This window comes from Polistes fuscatus, unplaced genomic scaffold, assembly GCF_010416935.1.
Source record: "Polistes fuscatus isolate 324 unplaced genomic scaffold, CU_Pfus_HIC Scaffold9, whole genome shotgun sequence".
NCBI classification, from domain to species: Eukaryota; Metazoa; Arthropoda; class Insecta; order Hymenoptera; family Vespidae; genus Polistes; species Polistes fuscatus.
In genome coordinates this window covers 5125326-5149013 of record NW_025113173.1, presented here as the reverse complement: position 1 = coordinate 5149013, position 23688 = coordinate 5125326, and the positions used below count along the sequence as shown (strand labels likewise).

General features: G+C 29.2%; 3 protein-coding genes across 5 annotated transcripts; 2 read left to right on the top strand and 1 right to left on the bottom strand.

The window, feature by feature from the left end:
• The first annotated feature begins 1974 nt into the window (after positions 1–1974).
• On the top strand, positions 1975–8020 carry LOC122525294 (serine/threonine-protein kinase Warts). Of its 3 annotated transcripts, none has more exons than XM_043648006.1 (6): positions 1975–2187; positions 2969–3088; positions 3502–3836; positions 4041–6321; positions 6571–6848; positions 6940–8020. In XM_043648006.1, the coding sequence occupies exons 3-6, from the start codon at positions 3561–3563 to the stop codon at positions 7369–7371; spliced, it is 3267 nt and encodes a 1088-aa protein (XP_043503941.1). In that variant the 5' UTR covers positions 1975–2187; positions 2969–3088; positions 3502–3560; the 3' UTR covers positions 7372–8020. The 3 variants fall into 3 exon arrangements, with proteins under 3 accessions (XP_043503941.1, XP_043503940.1, XP_043503943.1); XM_043648005.1 differs by having other exon boundaries at positions 1975–2795; XM_043648008.1 differs by lacking the exon at positions 2969–3088 and having other exon boundaries at positions 1975–2435.
• A 3876-nt stretch (positions 8021–11896) lies between these two features.
• On the bottom strand, positions 11897–15848 carry LOC122525293. The gene is made up of 12 exons (XM_043648004.1): positions 14914–15848; positions 14704–14822; positions 14491–14635; positions 14278–14407; positions 14033–14198; positions 13782–13962; positions 13335–13693; positions 13076–13232; positions 12862–12993; positions 12632–12749; positions 12412–12566; positions 11897–12258 (listed from the first exon to the last, which is right to left on the bottom strand). Exons 1-12 carry the CDS (start codon positions 15549–15551, stop codon positions 12153–12155), a joined length of 2406 nt encoding a protein of 801 aa, XP_043503939.1. The 5' UTR covers positions 15552–15848; the 3' UTR covers positions 11897–12152.
• A 361-nt stretch (positions 15849–16209) lies between these two features.
• LOC122525292 (mitochondrial pyruvate carrier 1) lies at positions 16210–17631 on the top strand. Its single transcript, XM_043648003.1, has 3 exons — positions 16210–16554; positions 16631–16731; positions 17346–17631. The coding sequence occupies exons 1-3, from the start codon at positions 16499–16501 to the stop codon at positions 17507–17509; spliced, it is 321 nt and encodes a 106-aa protein (XP_043503938.1). The 5' UTR covers positions 16210–16498; the 3' UTR covers positions 17510–17631.
• Positions 17632–23688: the final 6057 nt, after the last annotated feature.

Genomic DNA, 23688 nt, shown 5'->3' with positions numbered 1-23688 from the left:
AAGCTAATGAAATACGTAAAAATAATTATATTTATACTAATAATTATTCATTTTTAACGGGAATACATCAATTATAGATATAATAGATGCACATATTTAATACGCAACGTCTATACAATATTATTCATTCATTTTTTGTCTAATTACACAAATTATTAATCATTCTATATTTAAAATAATTGCTTTATTTTGTTGTTGTTCTTCGTCTCTCATTTCTGATGCGACTTAAGATTGTAGTCAATTAGATTACGTATATTTAGATTTATTTATAACGAATTATTAATAGGAATTTTTTTAATTCTTAACCGATTTAAAATGATATAAACGAATGAAATGCCCTACTACTCGAAATTCAAGTGCTGTGTTTCCCGCGCTGACTCATGGGAGAATATCATCGATTTAATTATCCCAACCTTCGGTAAAATATTTTTTAAAGTGTCCTTGATTTAAAACAAATATTATTTGAATTTCCATCTAGAGTAAATAACAAAACGGGGAATATACGATAATTATGATACAGATTGAATTCTACGATATTCGTTAATACAATATCTTATTACATATGTAACTATTGATATATATATATATGTATCTTATTACATATGTAACTATATATATATATATATAAACATATACAGGGTGGTTCAGTAACTATTACTACTTAAATATTTCCGTTATTTGTTATAATATAGAAAAATATTATATACAAAACTTATATGGCATAAAGGGGGACATAAGGTAGTGTAAATATTTTTTACGTGGATGAAGATCTATGGAAGTTTTGAAGGTCACCCTGATTTTTTTAAATGGATTCATGTTTTTTTTCCATAGCGTGATAGTAGATCATGAGCGGAGTACAACGACGTATAACTCAAGGACATGCAAGTTCATGCAAGGTCATCCAAGGTAGCATTGCATCAATGCTAACGGCTATGATTTCGAACATTTATTGTAAATTAAAGCCTCATTAATAATAGAAATTCGAAAGTTATAATTATTATTTATCTTGCAAATATTGACCTTCTATATTATAACGAATAACAGAGATATTTAAATGCTAACAGTTAGTGAACCATCCTGTATACATATCTATGCAATTATTCTAAATTAGGTTCTATCCTGCACTAGCAATATTTCCTTATTTTTGTAAAATCTAACAATAATTACAAATATATATGATACCTAACATAGCACATACGTCGCCATATTTGTTTCTATTAAAATTATATTTTTTGACATGTTTTTTAAAACATAATTATACATTTATAAAATATAGGTATTAAAAAAGAAACAAAATCTCTCCCGTAATGTTAAATTATTTTTATTTATTTTAACACATTAATTTAATTTAACAATTATTTGTTTTTATCGCAACAATGTGTGCGTGCCAAATATTTTGACGTTATTATTTTTAATTTCAATAAAATGAAATAAAAAATAAACTAAATTAAAAAATAATATATATAACATTTAATTCTATATATATATATATATATTTAAATTTGATTAGATATTTAATTAAATACATACAATTATTGTTAATATGTTCAATATGTCACATATTTGAACTCGCATTGATTGGGGGCTTTTAATTTAAATAACGCGCGATTGGACAAACAGGTTAGAAAGCGCCAATCATTGACTATTATTAAATAAATACAAAATTAAAATTGCTTAAACATAAAACAATAATTCTCTACAATAAAAATAATATCTTGACTTCTTAAACTATGAGATATAATTAATAATAAAATATGAAAACATATATATCATAATCATTAATGTGTAATAATAATGTAATCGTTGATTGAAATCGTACAAAAATGAATTTAACGAAATTCAAATATTCCTTCTAAATATAAATTTATCGAAAAAATATTGCAAATATTCGATATCGATATATCGAACAATGATATAGAAAAGAAAATGTAAATAAAAGAAAAAAAAGAAGGGTAATGCGTTCGGTAACGCACTACATTATAAAATCTTCTGGATGGACCAATGGGAACATTAGATAAGAACTTGTTACATTTAAATACGAACGATTGGTAGAAAATCGTGTTGACATCCATTTACCATGGAGATGCACTCTCGTATTACCAACAATTGACCGAATGGATCCACTTTGAAATTTAATCATAATCAAACTAAAATATATTTTATTGAAAAAAATATTAAATCTGAATAGTAGGTCCTATTACAATGTTTAAATTAAGATATTCGTTAGTTTTTCTTTCGATAGATATAATGCAGACCGTAAATTACGAAAAAGAGTGTCAAGTCGGTGTAGGAATGTGGCACTTCAAAATGGCTGCCAGTCACTTTAGTAATTTACGGCTCTATCTTTCTTTGTTATCGCTTGTATAATTAAAACGGTGGATCGATAAAGAGATTATTTGAATTTATTTAAAAATAGTGTATCATACGTTAAACAGGCACGATATACTCTCCTAATCGATATTAGATATACGTGAGAACGTAATATGCTCAGGAATCACATTCTCGTCACCATTGCTTTTAAAAAGAAACTTTACATGAAGAATTTTATTGGCAAAACACATTAATTGTGTATTGAATAAAGTGTTACAAAATAATAGATTGTATTTAAGGAAGATTTCTAATCGGTTAAATAACTCCTATGCAGAATAGGTTAAACATTGAGATGATGGGTCCTATCATGTACGAGAATACGAAAAGCAGCAGCATTTCTTGAACATTTTGTGTACATTGATGTTTAACTATAGTTATTGCAATTTCATACATAAAACATGCACGAAATTGTAATACAATCGATGGTATATAACAAAGCTGATCATTTTATTTTATATCAGTAACAAGTTTTGCCATCAATTATCAATTTATAGACTATTATCATAATACTCTTATATTCTTCTATATGAATTATTAAAAAAAAAAACATATACTTTTAATGTGACATTATTGCAAGTGAAGTATTTTCATAATACAGTGTTGCTTGCATCCAACCCTTTGTGTATTGTGGATCACCAAACTTTGTATCGTTTCTACTACCATGACAGCCCTAAGTGTTTGTGCAAAAGTACATTAAAACATCTATCTATATTGTTCTGTAAGCATTATTTTCTCTATTATTATTTATTTATTTTATTATCTTATATATTAATATTATTCTATATATATATCAAGATCATGTTTGCAATATAAATATATTTAATAATTAAAAGTATAATCTCTCTAATGAAATACATTAACACATTCGCTACCAGTGTCACATATCTGTGATGCACCAATTTCCATTGAGAACTCACTGTCATACAATAATCAATGTGAAAAATAAGTTCAGAGCTGTGATTTCTTCTTTGTGACATGATAGTGAACATATTCTTAAATTATAGTATCTCATCTGTCTTAAATACGTAATGTCAAATTTGAATAAGACTGAGTATATTATATTCAAAATAATTGACGTATTAATGGTAGGAGTAATGCATTATGTATAATAATAAGATATTTTAATTATAGATATATATATGCCCCAGCCAGATTAAAGCTAGGTCCCTAAGGACCTAGCATGGGCCACTATGAATCCTCCTGTGGTCAGCAAATCGAGCACTCGTGGCTCTGGATACCATCAAAAAGCACTAGCTGAAATTCGCAACTCTTTACTACCATTCGCTAATATTGGAGGAGCCGGAGAAGTTGGTTCCAGCGCAGCCAGTACTATATCAACTTTATCCACAACTAGTGGTATCAGTTCAGCATCAGGTCTCAGTGGTCTTTCCGCTGCATCTGGGTGCACGGATAAACCTGATCAACGTCAGGCAATAGCGCAGTTATTAGCCATGGGATACTCAGAGGTATGATTGTTTTATTATTAAATCATTATTAGTATAATAGTAATATTATTTTTTATATTATTATATTTCAGTGTCTATTTATTAAAAGATTTTATTTAACTTTTTGATTAATGTTAATATAATCTTTTTTAATTAAATATAAATAATATAATACTGAAAAATTTGTTTCTACATTATATTTGATTATATTAATTCGATATGCAGGAAATAGGGTTACGTGCCCTGAAACTCGCAGGATGGCGCTTAGATGGAGCAATAGAGTTTTTAAAACAAGCACAAGGAGAATCTCTTAATGGCCTTGGTAAACTTAATACCAAGCTGATAAGAAAACCAAGTTTAGAAAGGGAGCTAAGTCTCCAAAGAGGAAGTCCTGCATTAGATAGTGGTGCAGGAAGTTCACGATCTGACAGTCCACGTTTGACGGAACTTAGTCCACATCCACAATTAAGTCGACAATATTCACCAAGTAATTTTGTAGAACGGGAACCACCTCCACCACCTCCTCCAAGATGTAGTTCTACACCACCACCGCCACCGCCACCTCATGCTCCATATAGTCAACCAAATGTACCAAGTAATATGCAGCAAATGCTCAAGCGAATGTCTCCTGCTCCAGTTGTACCGACACGACCCCCTCCATCGGCACCTGGTAATTCTGGATCTACATCTGGATCAGGAAATCCACCTCAAAGGGGTACAAGCCCTGTGGCATCATCTAATAATAATACTAACAGCCGCCAACCAATGATTGTACAAAATGGTCCGCAAGTACAGCAGCAATTATCACAACAAATGCAAGCACTCAGTATCTATCAATCATGCGATAGAAATTCTAGTACACAGGTTGAACCTCCACCTCCTTATCCGATAGTCCCTTCGTCATCTTCTGGTCCTGTTCAACCACCATCTTACAGTACTTCTATGCAAAATAGACAGAGTCCCACACAATCACAACAGGATTATAGGAAAAGTCCATCATCTGGTATATACTCTGGTCCAACATCAGCTGGATCACCAAGTCCTATTACTGTGTCCACTATATCTCCGAGTACTCAAGCATCCATGGCTAGACCTACACCGTTACAGGCTTGGGGAGCACGTCAAGCTAAAACTCAACCACCTATTATTATGCAATCTGTTAAAAGTACTCAAGTACAAAAACCTGTTTTACAAACAGCCATTGCTCCAACGTCCCCTCAACCAATTTGTACAACTAGTAATACACCGCCACCTCCTCCATCTTATGCTTCATCAATTCAACAGAAACAACAACAACAACAACCACCACCAGCATATCCTCCTGTTAATAATACTGGTACTGCACCATCAAGTTCTGTAAGTGTAGGTGTTTCAGTAGGTGTACCAACAACGGAACCTCCTAGTTATGCTACAACGATGCAAGTATTAGCAGCACAACGTGGCATACATCATCCACTTCCTCCCCCTCCTTATGGAACAGCCAATGATGATACATCTGGGATTTCTACAGTAGAAAGTAGTTCAGGACCTCGATCTTCTCCAATTGCTAATCATCCTCCATTACAAAGAAAATATTCACCGGTGGACAATTGTTCACATTCAGTGGAGACACCACCTTTACCTCCAGTAGCATCAACTTCTGTATCTTCGAGAAATAATAATAATCACTCATCTTTACCAGATGGAAATGGAGGAAAGGGAGGTAGTGCGCCGTCATCTTATAAAATTAAACATCAATCTCCTATTCCTGAAAGAAAACATATGAGTAAAGAAAAAGAAGAAGAACGTAGGGATTGTAAGGTTCGTAATTATTCTCCTCAAGCGTTCAAATTTTTTATGGAGCAACATGTTGAAAATGTACTGAAATCTCATAAACAACGCTTGTATCGACGTCTTCAATTAGAAACAGAAATGGCTAAAATAGGCCTAAGTTCGGAAGCACAGTGCCAAATGAGGAAGATGTTATCCCAAAAAGAATCTAATTACATTAGATTGAAACGTGCAAAAATGGACAAATCTATGTTCACTAAAATAAAACCTATTGGTGTTGGTGCTTTTGGAGAGGTAACGCTCGTGAGAAAGCTTGATACTAATCAATTTTATGCAATGAAGACATTACGTAAAGCTGATGTACTGAATAGAAACCAAGTAGCTCATGTTAAAGCAGAACGTGATATTCTAGCAGAAGCTGATAACGAATGGGTCGTCAAATTATACTATTCGTTTCAAGACAAGGATAATCTATATTTTGTGATGGACTATATACCAGGAGGAGACTTAATGTCTTTGCTTATTAAATTTGGTATTTTTAAAGAACCATTAGCAAGGTTTTATATTGCTGAACTTACGTGTGCAGTTGAAAGTGTTCACAAAATGGGATTCATTCACAGAGACATTAAACCAGATAATATTTTAATTGATCGCGACGGACATATTAAATTGACAGACTTTGGACTCTGTACAGGATTTCGCTGGACTCACAATTCTAAATATTACCAGCAAAATGGTAAACATTATTTATTTATCTTATAAAAAAATTTAAGATTGTAGTATTATTATAGTTGAAACCTTATTTTAAAAAAAGATAATTAACGTGTTAAATGCCATGTTAGATAGTATACTTTGCATTCAGGTCACGCCAATCAGCACTGACTGACATTCTTTTGTTTTTCTACATCTGACGATTTATTATGGCCTGAACAAAAAAGTTAAAAAACTCAACGCGTTAATTAAATGTTTTATAATCAATCAATAGGTCATGGTAAACAAGATTCAATGGATCCAGCCGACGACTGGAACAACGAGTGTCGCTGTATTCAATTAAAACCACTGGAACGCAGGAGACACAGAGAACATCAAAGATGTTTGGCACATTCGTTAGTTGGGACACCAAATTATATTGCGCCAGAAGTATTGCAACGCACAGGATATACTCAGTTATGTGACTGGTGGAGTGTGGGTGTAATTTTATATGAGATGCTAGTTGGTTCTCCACCTTTTCTTGCCAATACACCAGCTGAGACTCAATACAAGGTTGGTCAAATGCATATTAACTATCTATCTCTATTAAACTATACAAAAATAATCTTATCTTCGTGTATTACTATTTATTGTATGTTTGCAGGTCATTAATTGGGAGACCACTCTTCATATCCCTAAACAAGCTAATCTATCACCTGAAGGTATGGATTTAATATTAAAACTTTGCGTTGGGGCGGATCGTCGATTAGGTAAAAATGCGGATGAAGTCAAGAGTCATCCATTTTTTGCAAGTATTGATTTTGAAAAAGGACTACGTCGACAGGTAGCACCTCACATACCTCGCATACAATATCCCACAGATACAAGTAATTTTGATCCTGTGGATCCTGACAAGTTAAGAAATTCTGAATCCTCAGATTCTAATAAGTCAGACGAATTGTTAGACAATGGGAAACCATTTCATGGTTTCTTTGAATTCACATTTAGGCGCTTTTTTGACGATGGTGGTGGCCCCGCGTATCCTAGTCGAATAAGTTTGGATGATAATGATAATCAAGGTCCTGTTTACGTATGACAATAGGCTAGTAAAGAACGAGAAAATAACACAAAGAATCATAAATCTCGTCAGATATCAAAATTATTGGTGTCATTTTAAACTGCAAACAGTATCATATTATTTCTAAACATTTTTCCAGCATTGTGTGGTAAACTAAATTGCACCAAATCGCGCAATTTCGTTTTTCTTTTTATTTTCAACTTATACAATTATCAATACGAACGTACCGTTACTATATAGTTAGGAAAAAATACGCGTACTACACTAGTGTATTTTTTTTTCTCCTTTCTTTTTTCTCTTTTCGTTTTCTTTCTTTTTTCTTGTTTTTTTTTTTTACTATCACAGATTTTTATACTTTATAACCGATTATAATTGTTTTTCATGCTTTGTTAGCGCAAATGTACTTTTCGAGAATGGTACTACATTTGATTTCAATCATGAAACTTTCACATATCCGCAAAACTGTCCACTACACATTTTTGTGTTCAATGGAATTTAAAATTACAATGAATAGGCATTTAACGTAAAACAATACCACATAAAAATGTTTTGTATTTTCATTGCGTCTCAAATAGTGCCCTATATATAATAATATAAATATGAATTGAGTGATCAGGATCAGATTTTCTATTCCATAAAGTGCGATTATAAAAATATAATTAAGAAAGAAAAAAAAAAAGAGGTAGGGTAAAACTTAAATGGCATAAGTTTTATTGGCTTACCTCGATGACCGATTATTATAATAGACACGAAGAAAGGGGTAGAAATAAAATGATTAATGGCTAGGCAATATATTCTCACGAGGCATGTTTTTTTTGCTAATAATATTTTGCTTGCCATTTATTTTCATTTAGATTGGCTTCATTTCAGAAAGTACGTGTTTAGTACATTTCAACGAGTACTGTGATATTGCAGATAATAATAATAAGATTTATGCGGCTTTTAAATATATTGGTCCTATTTAACATTTTCTTTTATATCAAATGCTATGTCGAATATAATTATAAATAATAATGATTATAATGATGATGATGATGACGATGATAATAATAATTACAATTATCATTAAACTATTAATTATTATATACTATATAGATTTGTGAATGGATGTAATGTGTTCATTGCTTATTATTATGCAGCTTTTAATTGTCTAAATAATTTTTCTAAATATCTTCTTCACATACGCTAAGATGAAATATTGTTGATGAATTGTTACACGATATAGATTACATACATATTCTCTTTTTTTTTTTATAAACCTAATCTCCGAGATATATATATATATATATGTTTTTTTCGGCATTATCTTTATTTTAAAAAAGAAATTAAATTTAAAAGGTCGTATATGTTATATCACGCACGATGAAACTTTGAAATCGAATTGAAAACTTGAATTGAATTGTAAAAAGAAAAAAGGGGTAACTCGATTTTTGTCAAATATTTATAACTAATTTTTTCGTCGCTTACTAAGTATCATTTTTTCTTGTAGTCAATTTGCCATTGTTTATAAAGAAAAGAAGAAAAAAAAATAAAAGAAAACAATTTTACATAAAGAATGTTAACAATAGAAAGATAAAAAGAAAGAAACAAAAAAAGCTTGTACATATGTATGTATATATATTATTGTATCAAATGATTTATTATAATCATTGTCTTATCGAAAGTGAGTCCAAAATCAGATATATTTTGTTATCTATTTCTCTGAAGCTGCAAAAACCAATATTATTTATGTAATGGCAATGGTGTACCTTACAGCATTAAAAAGTGCCTTCATTTAAACAATCTTGTATACAGGATTAAAAATCTATTCAAAATCTTTTGCTCTCTCTCTCTCTCTTTCTCTGTCTCTGTCTTTCTCTCTTTTTCTCTTTCTTTTTCTTCTGACTGCCGTTTTCATCCTGTCTTCCAACATCAGCGTATAAAATTAATATTTAAAATTGAAAAATAATTATCAAAACTTTTTTTTTTACATAGATTATACGACACACACAAAATATAATGGAATATTTTGAAACGATTAGAATTATAACGGAATGATTGATTAATCGAATAGTAGAAGCAATATTAAAATTTAATTATTACATTACTTGACTGTTGGAAGTGGAGCAGTGTACTAACATTGTATGTACTATGTACAAAGCTAAGACTAAACACTTATCCATACTAATTCATTACTGAAGAGAAAAAACGAACTATATCTTCGTTAATAGTGCCTTTTAAATATTACAAAAAAAAATAACGTCATTTGTTATTTTTTTAATATCCTTCGTGCTACAATCTATTTTTTCAAACGTTAAAATGTAATAGTAATTACGAAAGGTGTATCTCTATATCGTACATTCTATTGCCATAATTAAAATAGATAGTTAAAAAAAAAAAGGCAAAAACTGATATATAATTTTATCAATAATATTTTTGTGTTGTGGCATCATTAAGAATAGACAATTTTAAAACTGTACATGTAATAAATTGTGTATCTCGAAAATATTAGAATGAAAAAAAAAAGGAATGCAATAATACATTATATCTGAAAAAAACTACATTTTGTTTTGAATTTATACTCTGTATTTGTGAAAAAGAAAAAAAATTAAAAATTGTAGATTAAGTATAAACGAGAAAATTATTATTTTAAATTCAAATTATTTAAATGATACCAAAATTGTTTTGAACTGAAGTAGAAGTAATCTAATATGTAAATAATTTAATTGTTCTTATTTATTCGATAATTATGGATCAGTGTTAAGTCTATTGAGATAAAAAAATACACAGTACTGTAATCTCTTTTCTAACGCTGTAAAGGTAAGACATATTTATTTAGAAATTGTAAAAAACAATTATTATCGTTAGCAAAAAATTGACGATAACATTATGAATTATTTCGATTATCAGTTTTTGAAAATTGGTGATATATTCGTTATTAATATTTATACATAAATTTATATATGTATATATAAATTTATACTCCTGGTCTTAAAATTAGAATATTTATTTTTTTTAATAAAACATATCGATTAAGTAAAATGAATGAAAATTTGCAGGTAATACGAAAGTCGATTTTTGTACATCATATCTCTCATAAATAATGGATACCAAAGGGATTCACTACTACTATCATAAAATTAAATCTTTGTATACTACTACCTTGCATTATATTGTTTATTTCTGCTACGTATATATATATACATATATATATTTATATAAATGTATATGTATATGTATATATATATTTTTTTTTTATTTTTGTGTGTATAACTTTAAATACTGCAAATGAGTGAGACATTTTATCTTTTAAGATTAATGTATCATATCGCAGTACTAAATACCATAATAATAAAGACTTTAAGTGAATTTTAATTTTAATAATATAATTTTCAAACAATTCAATTATTTAAATAATGCTTTAGAATAAATAACACATTATTCTATTTGTAATACATTACGCTATACATATATATATTATATTACACTTACTATTATTTAACGATCATATATATATAGATAACACTTTTCGGTTTTATTTTTTAAGCTTTAAAATTAATGAATTATATTCAAGTACCTCCTGCTCCATACGAGAATATAATACGTACATTTTTATTGCACACTGAGTGTGCATATAATGGTTTAGTTATAGACGTTTAAATTTAAAGTAATATTTGTTGAATTGCTATTTGACATCGAAAGACTCAGCTCAACTAATAAATATAGTATCATACTTGTTCGTTTCACGCATTGAATTATTTTAATATTATATTATCCTATATACACAGCAGATCTGTCGCGAACTCATGAGAAGTAATTTATGAATTTGTAGTTGTACATTTTGTAATATCTCTCACTTTTGCCTTGTAATTATATTATAAAACTACTATATGACAAGTTAGTTCAATAAGTTAGAATAAATATATATTATATATATACGTAAATACATGTATACATATATATATAAAACATTGTACATACTTTAGACGATTAATCTAAATTAAAAAACAATCTTCAGTGCTTACGTGTTGTAGCTTTTTTTGTGTTTAAATTTTTTTTATCACTCATCAACTAATCTATAAGATCATAACTATTATTGTGTGTAGGGTTGTTAATATACATTCTTATGAGATACATTAAGTTTAGTAATTACACAAATGTGTACAAGAGTACCTTTAAAAAATCATTTTTTTATATTTTAACACAACTGAGTTATAAAAGCGTTATAATCTTTCCTATAAGAAAAAACATTTAGTGATTTTATTTAGCAATTTGTATTTATATAATTGTATAAAATGAAGAAATAATTAAAATGTGTCGTATTGACAAATCATAAATAAATCGTTTATTTGTCTTTATATAAAATGTATAAAATATTTGAAATATATATCAATTTTTTACATTATATATTATAAATTATATATATATATATAGCATTATGATTACATATAGAAGTGGTTTTGTGTTTATAAAATTCTTTTAAGTTTTAATACTATTTTTGGTACAAAATTCAGTTTACCAATATCTCTGACATATTAAAAATTTAGTCAAATATTCCATGAGATTCCTTTAAAAATAAGATTTATTTAAACGGACTTATATATTAAAAATCTCTTAATATTTATGGACGGCAGCATGTTACATTGATTAAAACTTTCATTAAATTTATGGACGGCAACATGATGAGTATATCCTATAATTATTAATAATCCTTTTTAAAAAGATTTAAAAAATGGACGGCATATTAAAATATCCATCTAACATAAGTAATATTACTAGAAAAAAAAATAACTTAACATAATATAAACAAAAATGTCATTTTATCTTCTCAGCAATGGATTAATTACTATTAGTAATGACAGAATTATAACCGAACTTGCTTGAATTGAAGATGCACCAGCTATACGGCATTTGAACATATCGTACCTGTTGATACATTTAATTTATAAATATTTTGTACTTAAATTAAATTAAGCAAAGAAAATCATTCGAGTCAGATTAATGAACTTAAATAAAAATTAGTTAATAGGTAAATTATTTTAATATCATAAATGTAATAAATTATTAATCACTTATTACCTTGTTTCTTTATCATTGACAATATTACTAAACTCTGCCTCTACTAGCTGCCCGTCATAATATGTAATATAATCTTCAAAAGGATATTCAAATCCTTGTTTGCATTCACATTTATATCCACCTGTCTCAAAACCTCGACCAAGGATGGGCACACACTGTAATATAAATTATATTTAAAGCATTCGTTAAAAGTGTTATAAATTTGATATTAGTAGCTTACATATGATGTTTTCCTATCACATTTATGTGTATGTTTAAATGCATTCGGACGGTAAAATTTATCATCGCATTGATTGATATCCAATTGAAGTAAATCCATAGTAACAGCGACCACACCTCTGCAAATATTATTTTCATTGAATAATAATTAATGTTGTATTTAATTACGTATAATTATTTAACGTTAAAATTTTAAATAAAAAGAACATTTTTATTTGATTGATTACTTACTTAAATTCCAATTTTTGTCTTAAACTGTCCCAACCAAAGAATGGAGATGCATAAGTAATTACCCATTTTTTCACTTTACCACCGCAATCAAAGTATGGAACTGTCCAGTAACCATGATTCAGATTTGCTGCTCTATAAGATTCATTTGGATTATTAGAAAAGAGTCAGTCATTTAATTTTATTTGTACATAATTGGTTTATTGATAATACTTACCGGTAATGATTTGGATAACGCTCATATTGTTTAAGATATTCGCCAGTTTCGTTGTATCTAATTTTTATTTTCATATAGTATTTCTCTAAATCATCAAAATTGGCTGCCCATCTTTGTTTCAAAAATTGGAAATAATTTTTTCTAATGTAAACTTCATCTGTTAACATACGTATGAAAAGAAATAGAAATCATTCATATAAATAATAATACGAGTAGCAATCAAATAAAATAATATATAACAATTGTAAGTGGTGTTTACCAGTGTCATTTAATCTAGCCAAATCTTCAAGTTTGAATTTTCGCGTATTAAGCTCAGTTTTATAAGCCAAAGGTGCAAAATATGTCCTATTAGTAAATTTATTTCTATCCCAGAATGTTCCTGCTGACCAAATTTTTGTATCTCCAAGAATTAAAGCTAATGTTTCGCCGAACATCTGATCTTCCGTAAGAGGTTTATCTGGTACTCTTTTACCAGAATAAACTTCATGCGTATCGGATATTTGCAGAAATGCACTAATAAAATTAGAAAGTCTGGTTGCCATTTTTGCTTCATTTTCAAAGAACTCTTCCGCTCCAAAACCAATATCACCATCCAAGACTAAATCTTCTGCCGTATATCTAATAACAATTAATAACATATTATTAATAAATTAATATAAATATATAAAAATATATATTTTGTTGAAATAACAAATAAGAAATATACTTTTTACATGTTTTTGCATTTATACTGCCAATGAATTTTAATGTTTGATCGATATTCATTTTTTCCGAGCTTAAATAATCCGGCTCTGTTGTTAGATTCCTATACTGATAATACTGTTCAAGATATTTTTCTCTAATATAATATGGTGCTTTCTTCCATTCTACTGGCATTTTTTGAATCCCTATAAGAAATAAAATTAGAAGCATGATTCTGGTTACTCTAATTATATTAATTACATACTAACAACGTACATCCTATTTTACTACAATCAAATCCATTATAATATTGTTCTTGAGTTGCTCTTTCAATTATTTCTCCAAGATATGGTCGACGTACAACAGTCGGTAATCTAAAACCTGGCTTGCATCTACATTGATAACCACCTCTTCGAAATCCCCATCCATGCAATGGTTCACACTAAAAATATATATTTATTTATTAATTAACAAATTTACTGATTATATCAATTAATTATTATTATAAAAAGATTAATTACCTCTGTAGTATCCGTTTTACATCGTGCAGTATTTGCAAATCTGTTTGGCCCATTATTTCCTTTACCCTTTGGACATTGATTTATGTCTATTCTATCAAAATCCATTTCCAATACAGATACAGCAGTATATCTAAAGAAATTAAACGATAATAGAATAATATATGATATTCAAATATTATTCAATATTTATATTAAACAAGAAGAAAAACTCACTTTGGATATTCGATATGTCTAAATCCTGTATGTCGTGGATACACATCTGCAACTGGTGCTACAGCAGCTACAAGCCAACGGTTAGATCTTTCGCAATCAAAGTAAGGTCGAGTCCACTTCACAGGACCAGGGTATTCATCAGCACCTATAGAAATAAATACATGAAGTACAATGCAACAATATATGTTATAATGTAATAAAGATATTTCATACCTGGAGGTCCATGAAATGTAAAAGTTTCATTAGTATTATTAGCATAACGAATTTCAACTTGGTAGGTAGCTTTAGTATCATGTCTCTTTACTACATTATCAGGTAACCACTTTTTGTACCTGCAATATATAATTAAAAATGAGCCATATGTGCAACTAGAAAATATAATTTCCTTTAATATACTCTTTAAATGATATAAAAAATATTTACCATTCATTTATCCTATAGTAATCAGTTGTATAATCTTTGCTAAGAGTATCGCTAGGAAATGCACCAAGATCTTGTACAGTAAAAGTATTACGAGTAGATATTCTTTCCAAATGTATAGGATCATTAAAATCATCTGCTCTAAAAGTTCTCGGTGCAAACCTTGGCATTGTTTTATTAAAGAATCCTCTGTATGATGGAGAATATGAAGTATTCGGTGCAAAATATATAGCGGAAGCATTTATATAAGGATTAGAAGATACATCAGCAACCGTTGATAAAATGTAATACATCATGCCTGGATCATAAGTATCATTGATAGCTGGTCTTATGAATCTAGACTGAAGTATATAACTCCAAAAAAAAGATCTGCTCAATGCCATGTTGTGTAAATGTAACAGAGCTGTTCTATTTGGAAATACAGGATTAATATTAATATCTTTTATATCTGGCAAATGTGATACCGAATCCTCTGGTAAATACAAATCACCAAGATATTGTATTGGACAATTATCTGCATTAACTTTATCTATCCTAAATCGAATTTCATCAAATGGATCTCTTGATTGCCATTCATATTGACCGACAACGCCTAATAAAAGACCAATGACTAATAAACTTAGCCGAATAAAAGGATTCATCTTTTACGCCTAATTTAAATTCTTTTGTATACTAGATAGATATTTATTCCTCTTTAGACGTTTAATTCCATATTAAATATAAATAAAAAACTTGTCTCTTTTTTATGAACACTTTATAGTTATTTGTTTTATTGAATTTCACATTAATTAATCTGATTAATTTAAACACTTGAATTAACTATTATTAACACACCCAACACCGACGCTAGTACCATGGGCGTTACCAATTACAAACATGTAACACATGGTATTTATCAATGATACCAAACTAACAAAAGGAATTTTTTATTCGTCCATCTTGTTGTTGGTGCACTGATATCGCGATTATCAACGCTATCTGGTGGCAAGATTTTCGTTATTTTGTTCTCTTTTTAAATCTTAATACTTTTTTCTTTTTAATTTCATGTGTAATAGAAAAATACTAAAATATTTCATAGTATTTCATATCATTATTAGTCATATAAATAAATAGTGTATAAATCATTTATATTATTTATATTAAATCTTTAAATATACCAAGCCATAAAAAACGCCATTATTATAAATTATTAAATTAATAATGAAGATATAAATTATTATTACTTCGTTAAAAATAATTAAAAATCTTATTGAATTTCTAATTAATGTAGCATATTTAAATATCGCGCTCATGTTAATTATCGATCGCGCAATCTTAAGACCAATCAAAGTATTCTTCATCGTAGAAGAAATACTGTACATCGTATGAGTTGAATAATTTATTTAAAAATTGATTATGCAATTATACAAAATTAAATGATATCGTTTCATTGTAAAAAGAATTAATATTCAATATTATTAACCAATTACTCGTGTTCAGCATTAACTTTGAGATTTATAAAAACGTGTAACAATTTTAATATTCCATTATATTTTATTTACTTTGCTATTAGTTGTAACACAGGAAGAATTATTAAGCAAAAATTAAAATGAATCGTCTAAAGAAACTCCTTTCAAGCAAAGAAACTCGAGATTATTTTCTTAGGCAAGTATAATAACGCTAAACTTTTATCATTTTCTTTTTTGTTTCCTAGTCAAATTTCGGACCTTTTTTGTTTCAGTACACATTTTTGGGGACCAGTTGCTAATTGGGGTATTCCTATAGCTACTATTGCAGATATACAGAAAGATCCGAAATTTATCAGCGGTAAAATGACGGCGGGTAAGTATTATTTTCATATTTTTCTAAGATTATATAGGTTATGTTTCTATATCTGAAACATAAATATCACTAAAAGAAACTAGCAAATTAATACAATTAAATGGATCATATTTGTTTAGGATTTGTTGAAAATTATACTCGAGAAAATATAGATTTTTAATAAAAATGTTTTTTATTATTGTATCATAATCTTCATTATAATAGTACAAATATTTCCAGTTTATTGTACAAGCAAATATTTAAGTAAGAAGATATTTAATACTAATAACTGTTTGATATAAATATATAGGGTGTCTTGTAACTGCTGGTACAAGCGAGCAAAGGGTGATTCTATATAAAAAGTTAAGTCGAAAATCTAGAATCACCCCTACTCGCTTATACCACTGGTTACAGGGCACCCTATGTATACACATAGTTTATAAAATATTTAATTTTACAGATACTTCACGTTTTTGTATGGTATTTGTTAAATCAAACTTTTATTTGCGTATTGATTTTCTATACTTCTTATCGTTTATCATTAAATGTTAAATTACACTTAAAAAAAAAACATTTTATATAGGGAAATGGATATTTCTCATTTATTTTTAGACTTTAATACTAATCTTTTTTAGCATTATGTGTATATTCAGCAGCGTTTATGAGATTTGCAATAAGAGTGCAGCCACGCAATATGCTACTTTTTGCTTGCCACTTTGTCAACGAAGGAGCACAAATTACCCAAGGTTGTAGATTTATAAAATATAATTATTTAGATAAGAACAAACAAGAACAATAATAAAGAACAATATGCATCCCAACTGCCAAAGAAACTTATCAATTGGATGATTTATTGTTAAATATTTTCAAATATTATAGTATGTGCTGATAGGAATTTGATAATTTATTTACATATATATATATGTATATGTATATATGTATATATGTATATGTGAAAAAATATTTGCTGTTATAATGAAAACTTAATAAACATAAATTTATTATGTGGCATGTTTCTTACGAACATAAATACATGTGTCATAATTATTATGTACAGATTAAAATAAAAAAATTTAATATTTGTATAGAGTGTATATTAAATTAGCACGTCTCTTAACAATAAAATTAACTTAATAATTATATCATTATCATCCATGTAGTCAAACAAATGACGTTCCAATTTATGTCTAAATGATTTTTAAAATAGATTTCTTTCATTATTTTTTTCACAATGAATAACTCGCTTCTATGTTATATATTAATCAATAAAATGTATTTTAAGAAGATTGTCATTTGTATAGAATATAATCAACAAATATTTATTTCAAATATAATACACAATCAATGTATCTTGTGGTTAGAAATGTTTTCAAAATTTAAATGTAATGTTGTTCATCTTATCGTTGTACTTGTCTGTGTTTCTTACATTTTGGATCATAATGGCTTTGATAATATTCTATATTTGGTATTATTTTAAAAAACAACGAAATTCTAGACTCGTTTAATTTTATTCCATCATTTTGTTTCTCTATAAATTCATATGTCATAATTGATGTGAAGAATTCATCTTCGCATACACATGTGAAAAATTGGTAAGTTAATTAATAAATTATGCTTTTTATTGTAAGATCATTTGTTGCAATTATATCAAAGTTTATTTGTACAATTGTATCCTTTTATCCATCTATTAATTTTGCTGTATTAAAAATATGCATTATCTGTACCCTGCGTGTGAATATGTAGAATTTGTCATCAAGCGTGTCGGCCCATAGTTGAAATATATTTTGAAATGACATATATGCCAGCATTGTGAATATGTCTCGATATTAAATATGATCTTTGTCTCCCTCCTCTATCATCGAACTGGTTCTCTGTCCAAACTATCTCACATTCTGTTTCTCATCTACGCATTTTAGCAGCCTGTGTATTTCACACAGTTAGATATGTCTGCTTGAAGTCCAGTTTCTTCTTTCAAGCTATCCGGTATAAAAAATCTGGATGCATAGATAATTACTTATTCCTTTTCTTCGCCGTTATATACGCAATACAGAACTGACCACCGACTAGGGTTCAGGTTTACTATCTTGCTAGGGTATCCCGTATATCCCTCACTCATTAGAATGAACTGTACTTTTGAAGATTTCAAACTCTCCCTTTAGTTGAGGGATCTAATCCTTTTATACCTTAATGCTTGACTGTGCTCTTTTACAAAATTTAAGTATATGGAATAACTTAGTATATTCTTATAGTTAGACAAATATTTTGTTTTCTCCTTTGTATTCTAACTTTTATATCATACACATCTAATTTACATCTTTTTTCTTAATCCAAAAGTAAGAAATAATTTCTCTTTTAAAAGATACGTTAGGAAATACGTTTTTACGTTTTAAACGATATACCTGTAGAAACGTAAAAGTTCTTATTCGTGAATACAGTGATACTAATACTCGAATTCTCATAAGAAATAGAAAAAACAAAGCTATAACTTAGTACGACATAACATTTAGGTATCCTTTATTATGATAATAGAGACGCTCGTCTTAGTCCAACGACCCCCTATAGGTGCAACAGCTTCCCGAGCATACGAATGTTCTCTTCTGGTGGTGGCGGCTAAGAAGGGGCATATTATTGTCGCAATACGGGATTCACCCCTGTTTATCCGTAAAAAAAGAAGAATTTCTCATAGCCAAACAAGTTTCCAAGCCGAGGAGGAGAGAAACTTGCTGGGGGTCCATCCTGTAAATGTCCGTTCATGCCTGTTCGAAAGATCCTGAGAAAATCTTACTCGTGGCTGGTCTTTCCCGCCTGTATTTGAGATTCTCTCGGATACACTAACGTGGGAAACGAGGGTGCGAATGATCATTAAAAGCTGCATCACCACCAATCTCATATTTCTCGCCAAGACGTATATATTTTCATTGTGTTAAGAAAAGAAATAAAAAAAAGGAGAAGAAGAAATATTTAAGTCTATACGAGTTTCTTGCATCTTCTCGAAATTCAAGTAAGCAATATGCAAAATAATGTCTCATCGTGTGAACAAATATCATTGATATGATTCAACAAAATGTCTGTCTTATTAAAAAAGAAAAATAAATAAACAATAATAATAATAATAATAATAATAATAATAATTTAATTTAATGTTAATAAATACTTTATATAATTATATACTATTAAATTGTTTTATAATTATCCGCTTTTTTCTGTATAATTTTCATAAGAAGAATTAAAAAAGAAAAAATAAAAGATCAAGAAATTCTTTACCGATAGTAGGTAAGATAGGAAAGATTATCAAGTAGCACGTAAAGGGTAATATGTGATTTGAATTAATTAAGAAGAAAATTCAAATTAATATCCAACGATAAAATGTAATAGTCGATTATTTATGATGAACGTAAATTTATCATGAAAAAGAAAAAAAGAGAAACGATTTGATTAATTTCGATGACGAGTAAAAAATATTCCGCAACAAGTGCGAGACGATCTCTCGTCGAGTATCGATATTTTCGATTCGCGTTTGATCTCGCTAACTAAGATAATATATTTCTTATTTTTTATTTCTTTTTATTCTTAGCTAGGATTAATCTATCATTTTAAAGAAAATAACCTAAGGATCTCAGCCATTTAAAAAAGGAAAGAAACAAAAATAATAAAAAAAAGGAGAAAAAGAAAACAAGCTAAGAAAGATCGAAGAAACAAGATTTTTCAAATCGTAGGTATGTACACGACCACTTAAATTTCAACCTCAAATAACAATAACGCGAGGGTCAGGCAAAAAGTGCATTGTCTGCACGTCGCTGGGAGACAGACAGACAAGCAACACAGTGTGCAAAAGAAAAAGGGGAGAGACAGAGAAGAGAAGAGAAGAAGGAGAGAGAAGGAGAAGGAGAAGGAAAAGAGAAGGAGAAGGAGGAGTATAGACGGAAAGAGTGGGGAAAGGAAAGAGAGAGAGAGAGAAAAAAAATGAACGAACGAAAGAAAGAAATAAAGAAAGATAGATAGATAGATAGATAGATAGATAGAAAGGGACAGATGAATAGAGCAGACAGAGTGGGTGGATGTAAGCGAGTGAGCGAGTAAGCGACTAAATTAGCGAGCGAATTAGCAAACGAGTAATCGAGTGGATGATGTCGTGTAGGCAGTAAAAAGATGAACGTAATGAAAACGAACGAGTAAGAAAAAAAAAAAAAGAAAGGAAGAAAGAAAAATAAATATATAAAAGCATCGAGATAATAATAATGATAATAATGCACGTAAAGAGATGTTTTTTTAATTTTTTTGGGGGGGGGTTTCTTTTTTTTTTAAACAAAAAGGAATGATTTTTCTCCTGAAAAACCTTCGACAATTTCTAGGGTGGTTTGCTGTTCTGTTGCTTCCGGCAGAACGACCAATACGATTCGGAAGATAAAAATAATCGACAGGAAAGTAGAAAAGCTCCGAGGGAACAGGTTTCTGCGAACGAAAGAACGAACGAACGAACGAAACGAACGAACGAACGAACGAACGAGCGTGCGAGCACTCCTCCCTTCCCTCTCTTTCCTCCTCTTCATCCACGGTGAGACGCGAGTGCACGACTCGACCAGACGGACGGCCTACGGTTGCTTTCAGGTACGTACCTTGACCCTCGTGCCCTGTTCTTAACTCTCTTAGAATTACTTACTCAAAGACAAACGGCTGATGAACCAAAGAATTCTCAATGACGTCACGTGTTCTTATTAGATAATTTTGATAAAAACGAATACGTTTTTCTTACAAAATAAAGGATATATGATTTTTATATATATTCGCGGCGAATTATTTGTATATTTTTTCAAGATTCGACAGGTGAATCGCCTCATTTTACTCTCCTTTAATCTCGAAATTACTTTTTGTTTTAATATTTGAATTGTTCTTCTTCTCTTTCTTCTTTTTTTCTATTTCTGATCTCGTAACAAAATTCGTTTAAAAAAAAAACTAGTTAATTTCTAAATGAAAGAATTATGTATATGAACAGACAGAATTAATTTATAGAATGGAATAAATTGTCTACGGTGGACAGGATATCGTTCCCTTAACATTTTATTAAGTTTCTTTTTGTTTTCGAAATTATCGGATATAACGGTTTTGTTCAATTACTAATTATAGAAATAATTTCTTTTTTTGTTGTCCTTTTTTTTTTTGTTATACGCTAAGCGTTCTTTCGTGTCGTACTTAGAGGCGGTTGTGCTCACCGGGGCTTGTTCAAGGAATGCGCAACATGTGGCAGGCAACATGCTATTTTGTACATACGCCCGATGCAGCGTCCAAAGAGTTACGCGTAATGTCGTTTGCAAGATGTTGCATGACAAAAATCGACGCCATTCGAATGCAGGTTAAATCGAACTATCCTAGTATATTATATTCTTCGTTATATTTTAATCTTTTTCTTTCTTTTTTTTGTTTCTGTTTTATTTCATCTAAATTAAAATGATTATTTACGAATTGTTGAAATTAAAATAAATTCAAAGTAGAACGATAAAGTCGAACAAAGTTGCAAATAACGTTGCAAAATGGAAAAGAAATAAATCGAACTATTGTAGTAAAGAAAAAAGATAAAAAGAGAAAATAAAAAGTTGACTTGATCGTTTGATTAAAGATAAAAAAAAGAACCTGATAATATTTTCACATAAAGAAGTAAGGACCGATGTAGGTCAAGTAGCCGAAACTGGACGAAGGTTTCGCTTGGAACCCTTCGAATGCGCATAGAAAGAACCCAACGTGCAGAATTTATCAACGACATCGATCTCTCTTTTACCTTAACGCGAAAGTTAATGTTCGAGTTAAACAATATTTTTACTTTTCATTTATATATCATATATTTTATATTATTACATTTATATATTTCATAAATATCGTACAACGATTTGAGAGATCATAGAATTACGAATAACAAAATAATAATAATAATTTAGCAAACGTAGAGTTATATTCAGTATTATTCGTGATAAAAAATGCTGCCATTTCAAGCTGTTTCGTCAAGAATTTAATTAGCTTAAATTACAAATATTTCGTATCATTTTCTTTTTTTCTTTTTCAAACGATTAGAACAATAAAAATCAAAATACATATATATATATATATATAGATTGCTGCGGATTTAAATATTAGTCATTGCATATACATATATACACGTGTGCAATCTTACATTACGTAATAGCTGCTTACTTTATAACTATAAATTCATTTTCTGGGATACACTAGCAAAAATAATACCAATGCGAATATCAATTTTGTATTTTTTATCTCTCGACGTACAAGTATACGACATATATACGTGTATGTATTATATAATTATCAACTTATAATTCGATAACAGATAAGCATATCATTTTCTTTCTTTCTATTTATCGACATATTTTTAAATGATATACTGATTCGAAAAAAAAAAAAAATTATAGATATACACATATACTACAGAGATAAAATTGCAAGAGGACAGTTTTTGAATTTATGCATACGAATAATGAAATAAAATTATACACATTTACCTGTCTTCGAGAATTATAAATTGATAATTATTATATACTATATATGTATATATCTACAAATAAAACATATATAAAATTGCCATTCGTGTTAAATATTATGAACATTTATATAGACAAAATGAACGTCGTTTTCTGTTAAAACCGCGAAGCCCCTCAGCGCTAGACGCGCGCGTAACCTCTTCCGCTTAAAGGTCCCGGGTACGGGCCTGGGCCAACGATGCATGCCTCCTCTCCGATATTCTGCACGCTCGTCGAACGAGTCCAAACGCACCTTAACGTAGCCTAGGAGAAGAGAAAACCGTTTGCAAGATTTTACGCGTGTCTCCTTTGACCTTGTTCCGGCTGCACTTTCCTACAAAGTATTGAAAATTCTGCCCTTTTTTAAATAAAAGTATGCAATTCTTCGTGTTCGTTCCTTGAACCCCGCGGGGGAGCTTACCTTATTGTCTTATTTTCACCTGCCGCATTTTTC

What these genes read in the sequence shown, in the direction of transcription:
- LOC122525294 (XM_043648006.1), top strand. Translation starts at nt 3,561, where the DNA reads ATGAATCCTCCTGTGGTCAGCAAATCGAGCACTCGTGGCTCTGGATAC. An exon ending in TAGCCATGGGATACTCAGAG is followed by an intron (nt 3,837 to 4,040) that starts GTATGATTGTTT and finishes TTCGATATGCAG; the next exon opens with GAAATAGGGTTACGTGCCCT. An exon ending in CAGCTGAGACTCAATACAAG is followed by an intron (nt 6,849 to 6,939) that starts GTTGGTCAAATG and finishes GTATGTTTGCAG; the next exon opens with GTCATTAATTGGGAGACCAC.
- LOC122525293 (XM_043648004.1), bottom strand. Translation starts at nt 15,551, where the DNA reads ATGAATCCTTTTATTCGGCTAAGTTTATTAGTCATTGGTCTTTTATTA. An exon ending in TGATTGTAGTAAAATAGGAT is followed by an intron (nt 13,963 to 14,032) that starts GTACGTTGTTAG and finishes TATTTCTTATAG; the next exon opens with GGATTCAAAAAATGCCAGTA. An exon ending in AATGCAAAAACATGTAAAAA is followed by an intron (nt 13,694 to 13,781) that starts GTATATTTCTTA and finishes AATTGTTATTAG; the next exon opens with ATATACGGCAGAAGATTTAG.
- LOC122525292 (XM_043648003.1), top strand. Translation starts at nt 16,499, where the DNA reads ATGAATCGTCTAAAGAAACTCCTTTCAAGCAAAGAAACTCGAGATTAT. An exon ending in ACTCGAGATTATTTTCTTAG is followed by an intron (nt 16,555 to 16,630) that starts GCAAGTATAATA and finishes TTTTTGTTTCAG; the next exon opens with TACACATTTTTGGGGACCAG. An exon ending in CAGCGGTAAAATGACGGCGG is followed by an intron (nt 16,732 to 17,345) that starts GTAAGTATTATT and finishes AATCTTTTTTAG; the next exon opens with CATTATGTGTATATTCAGCA.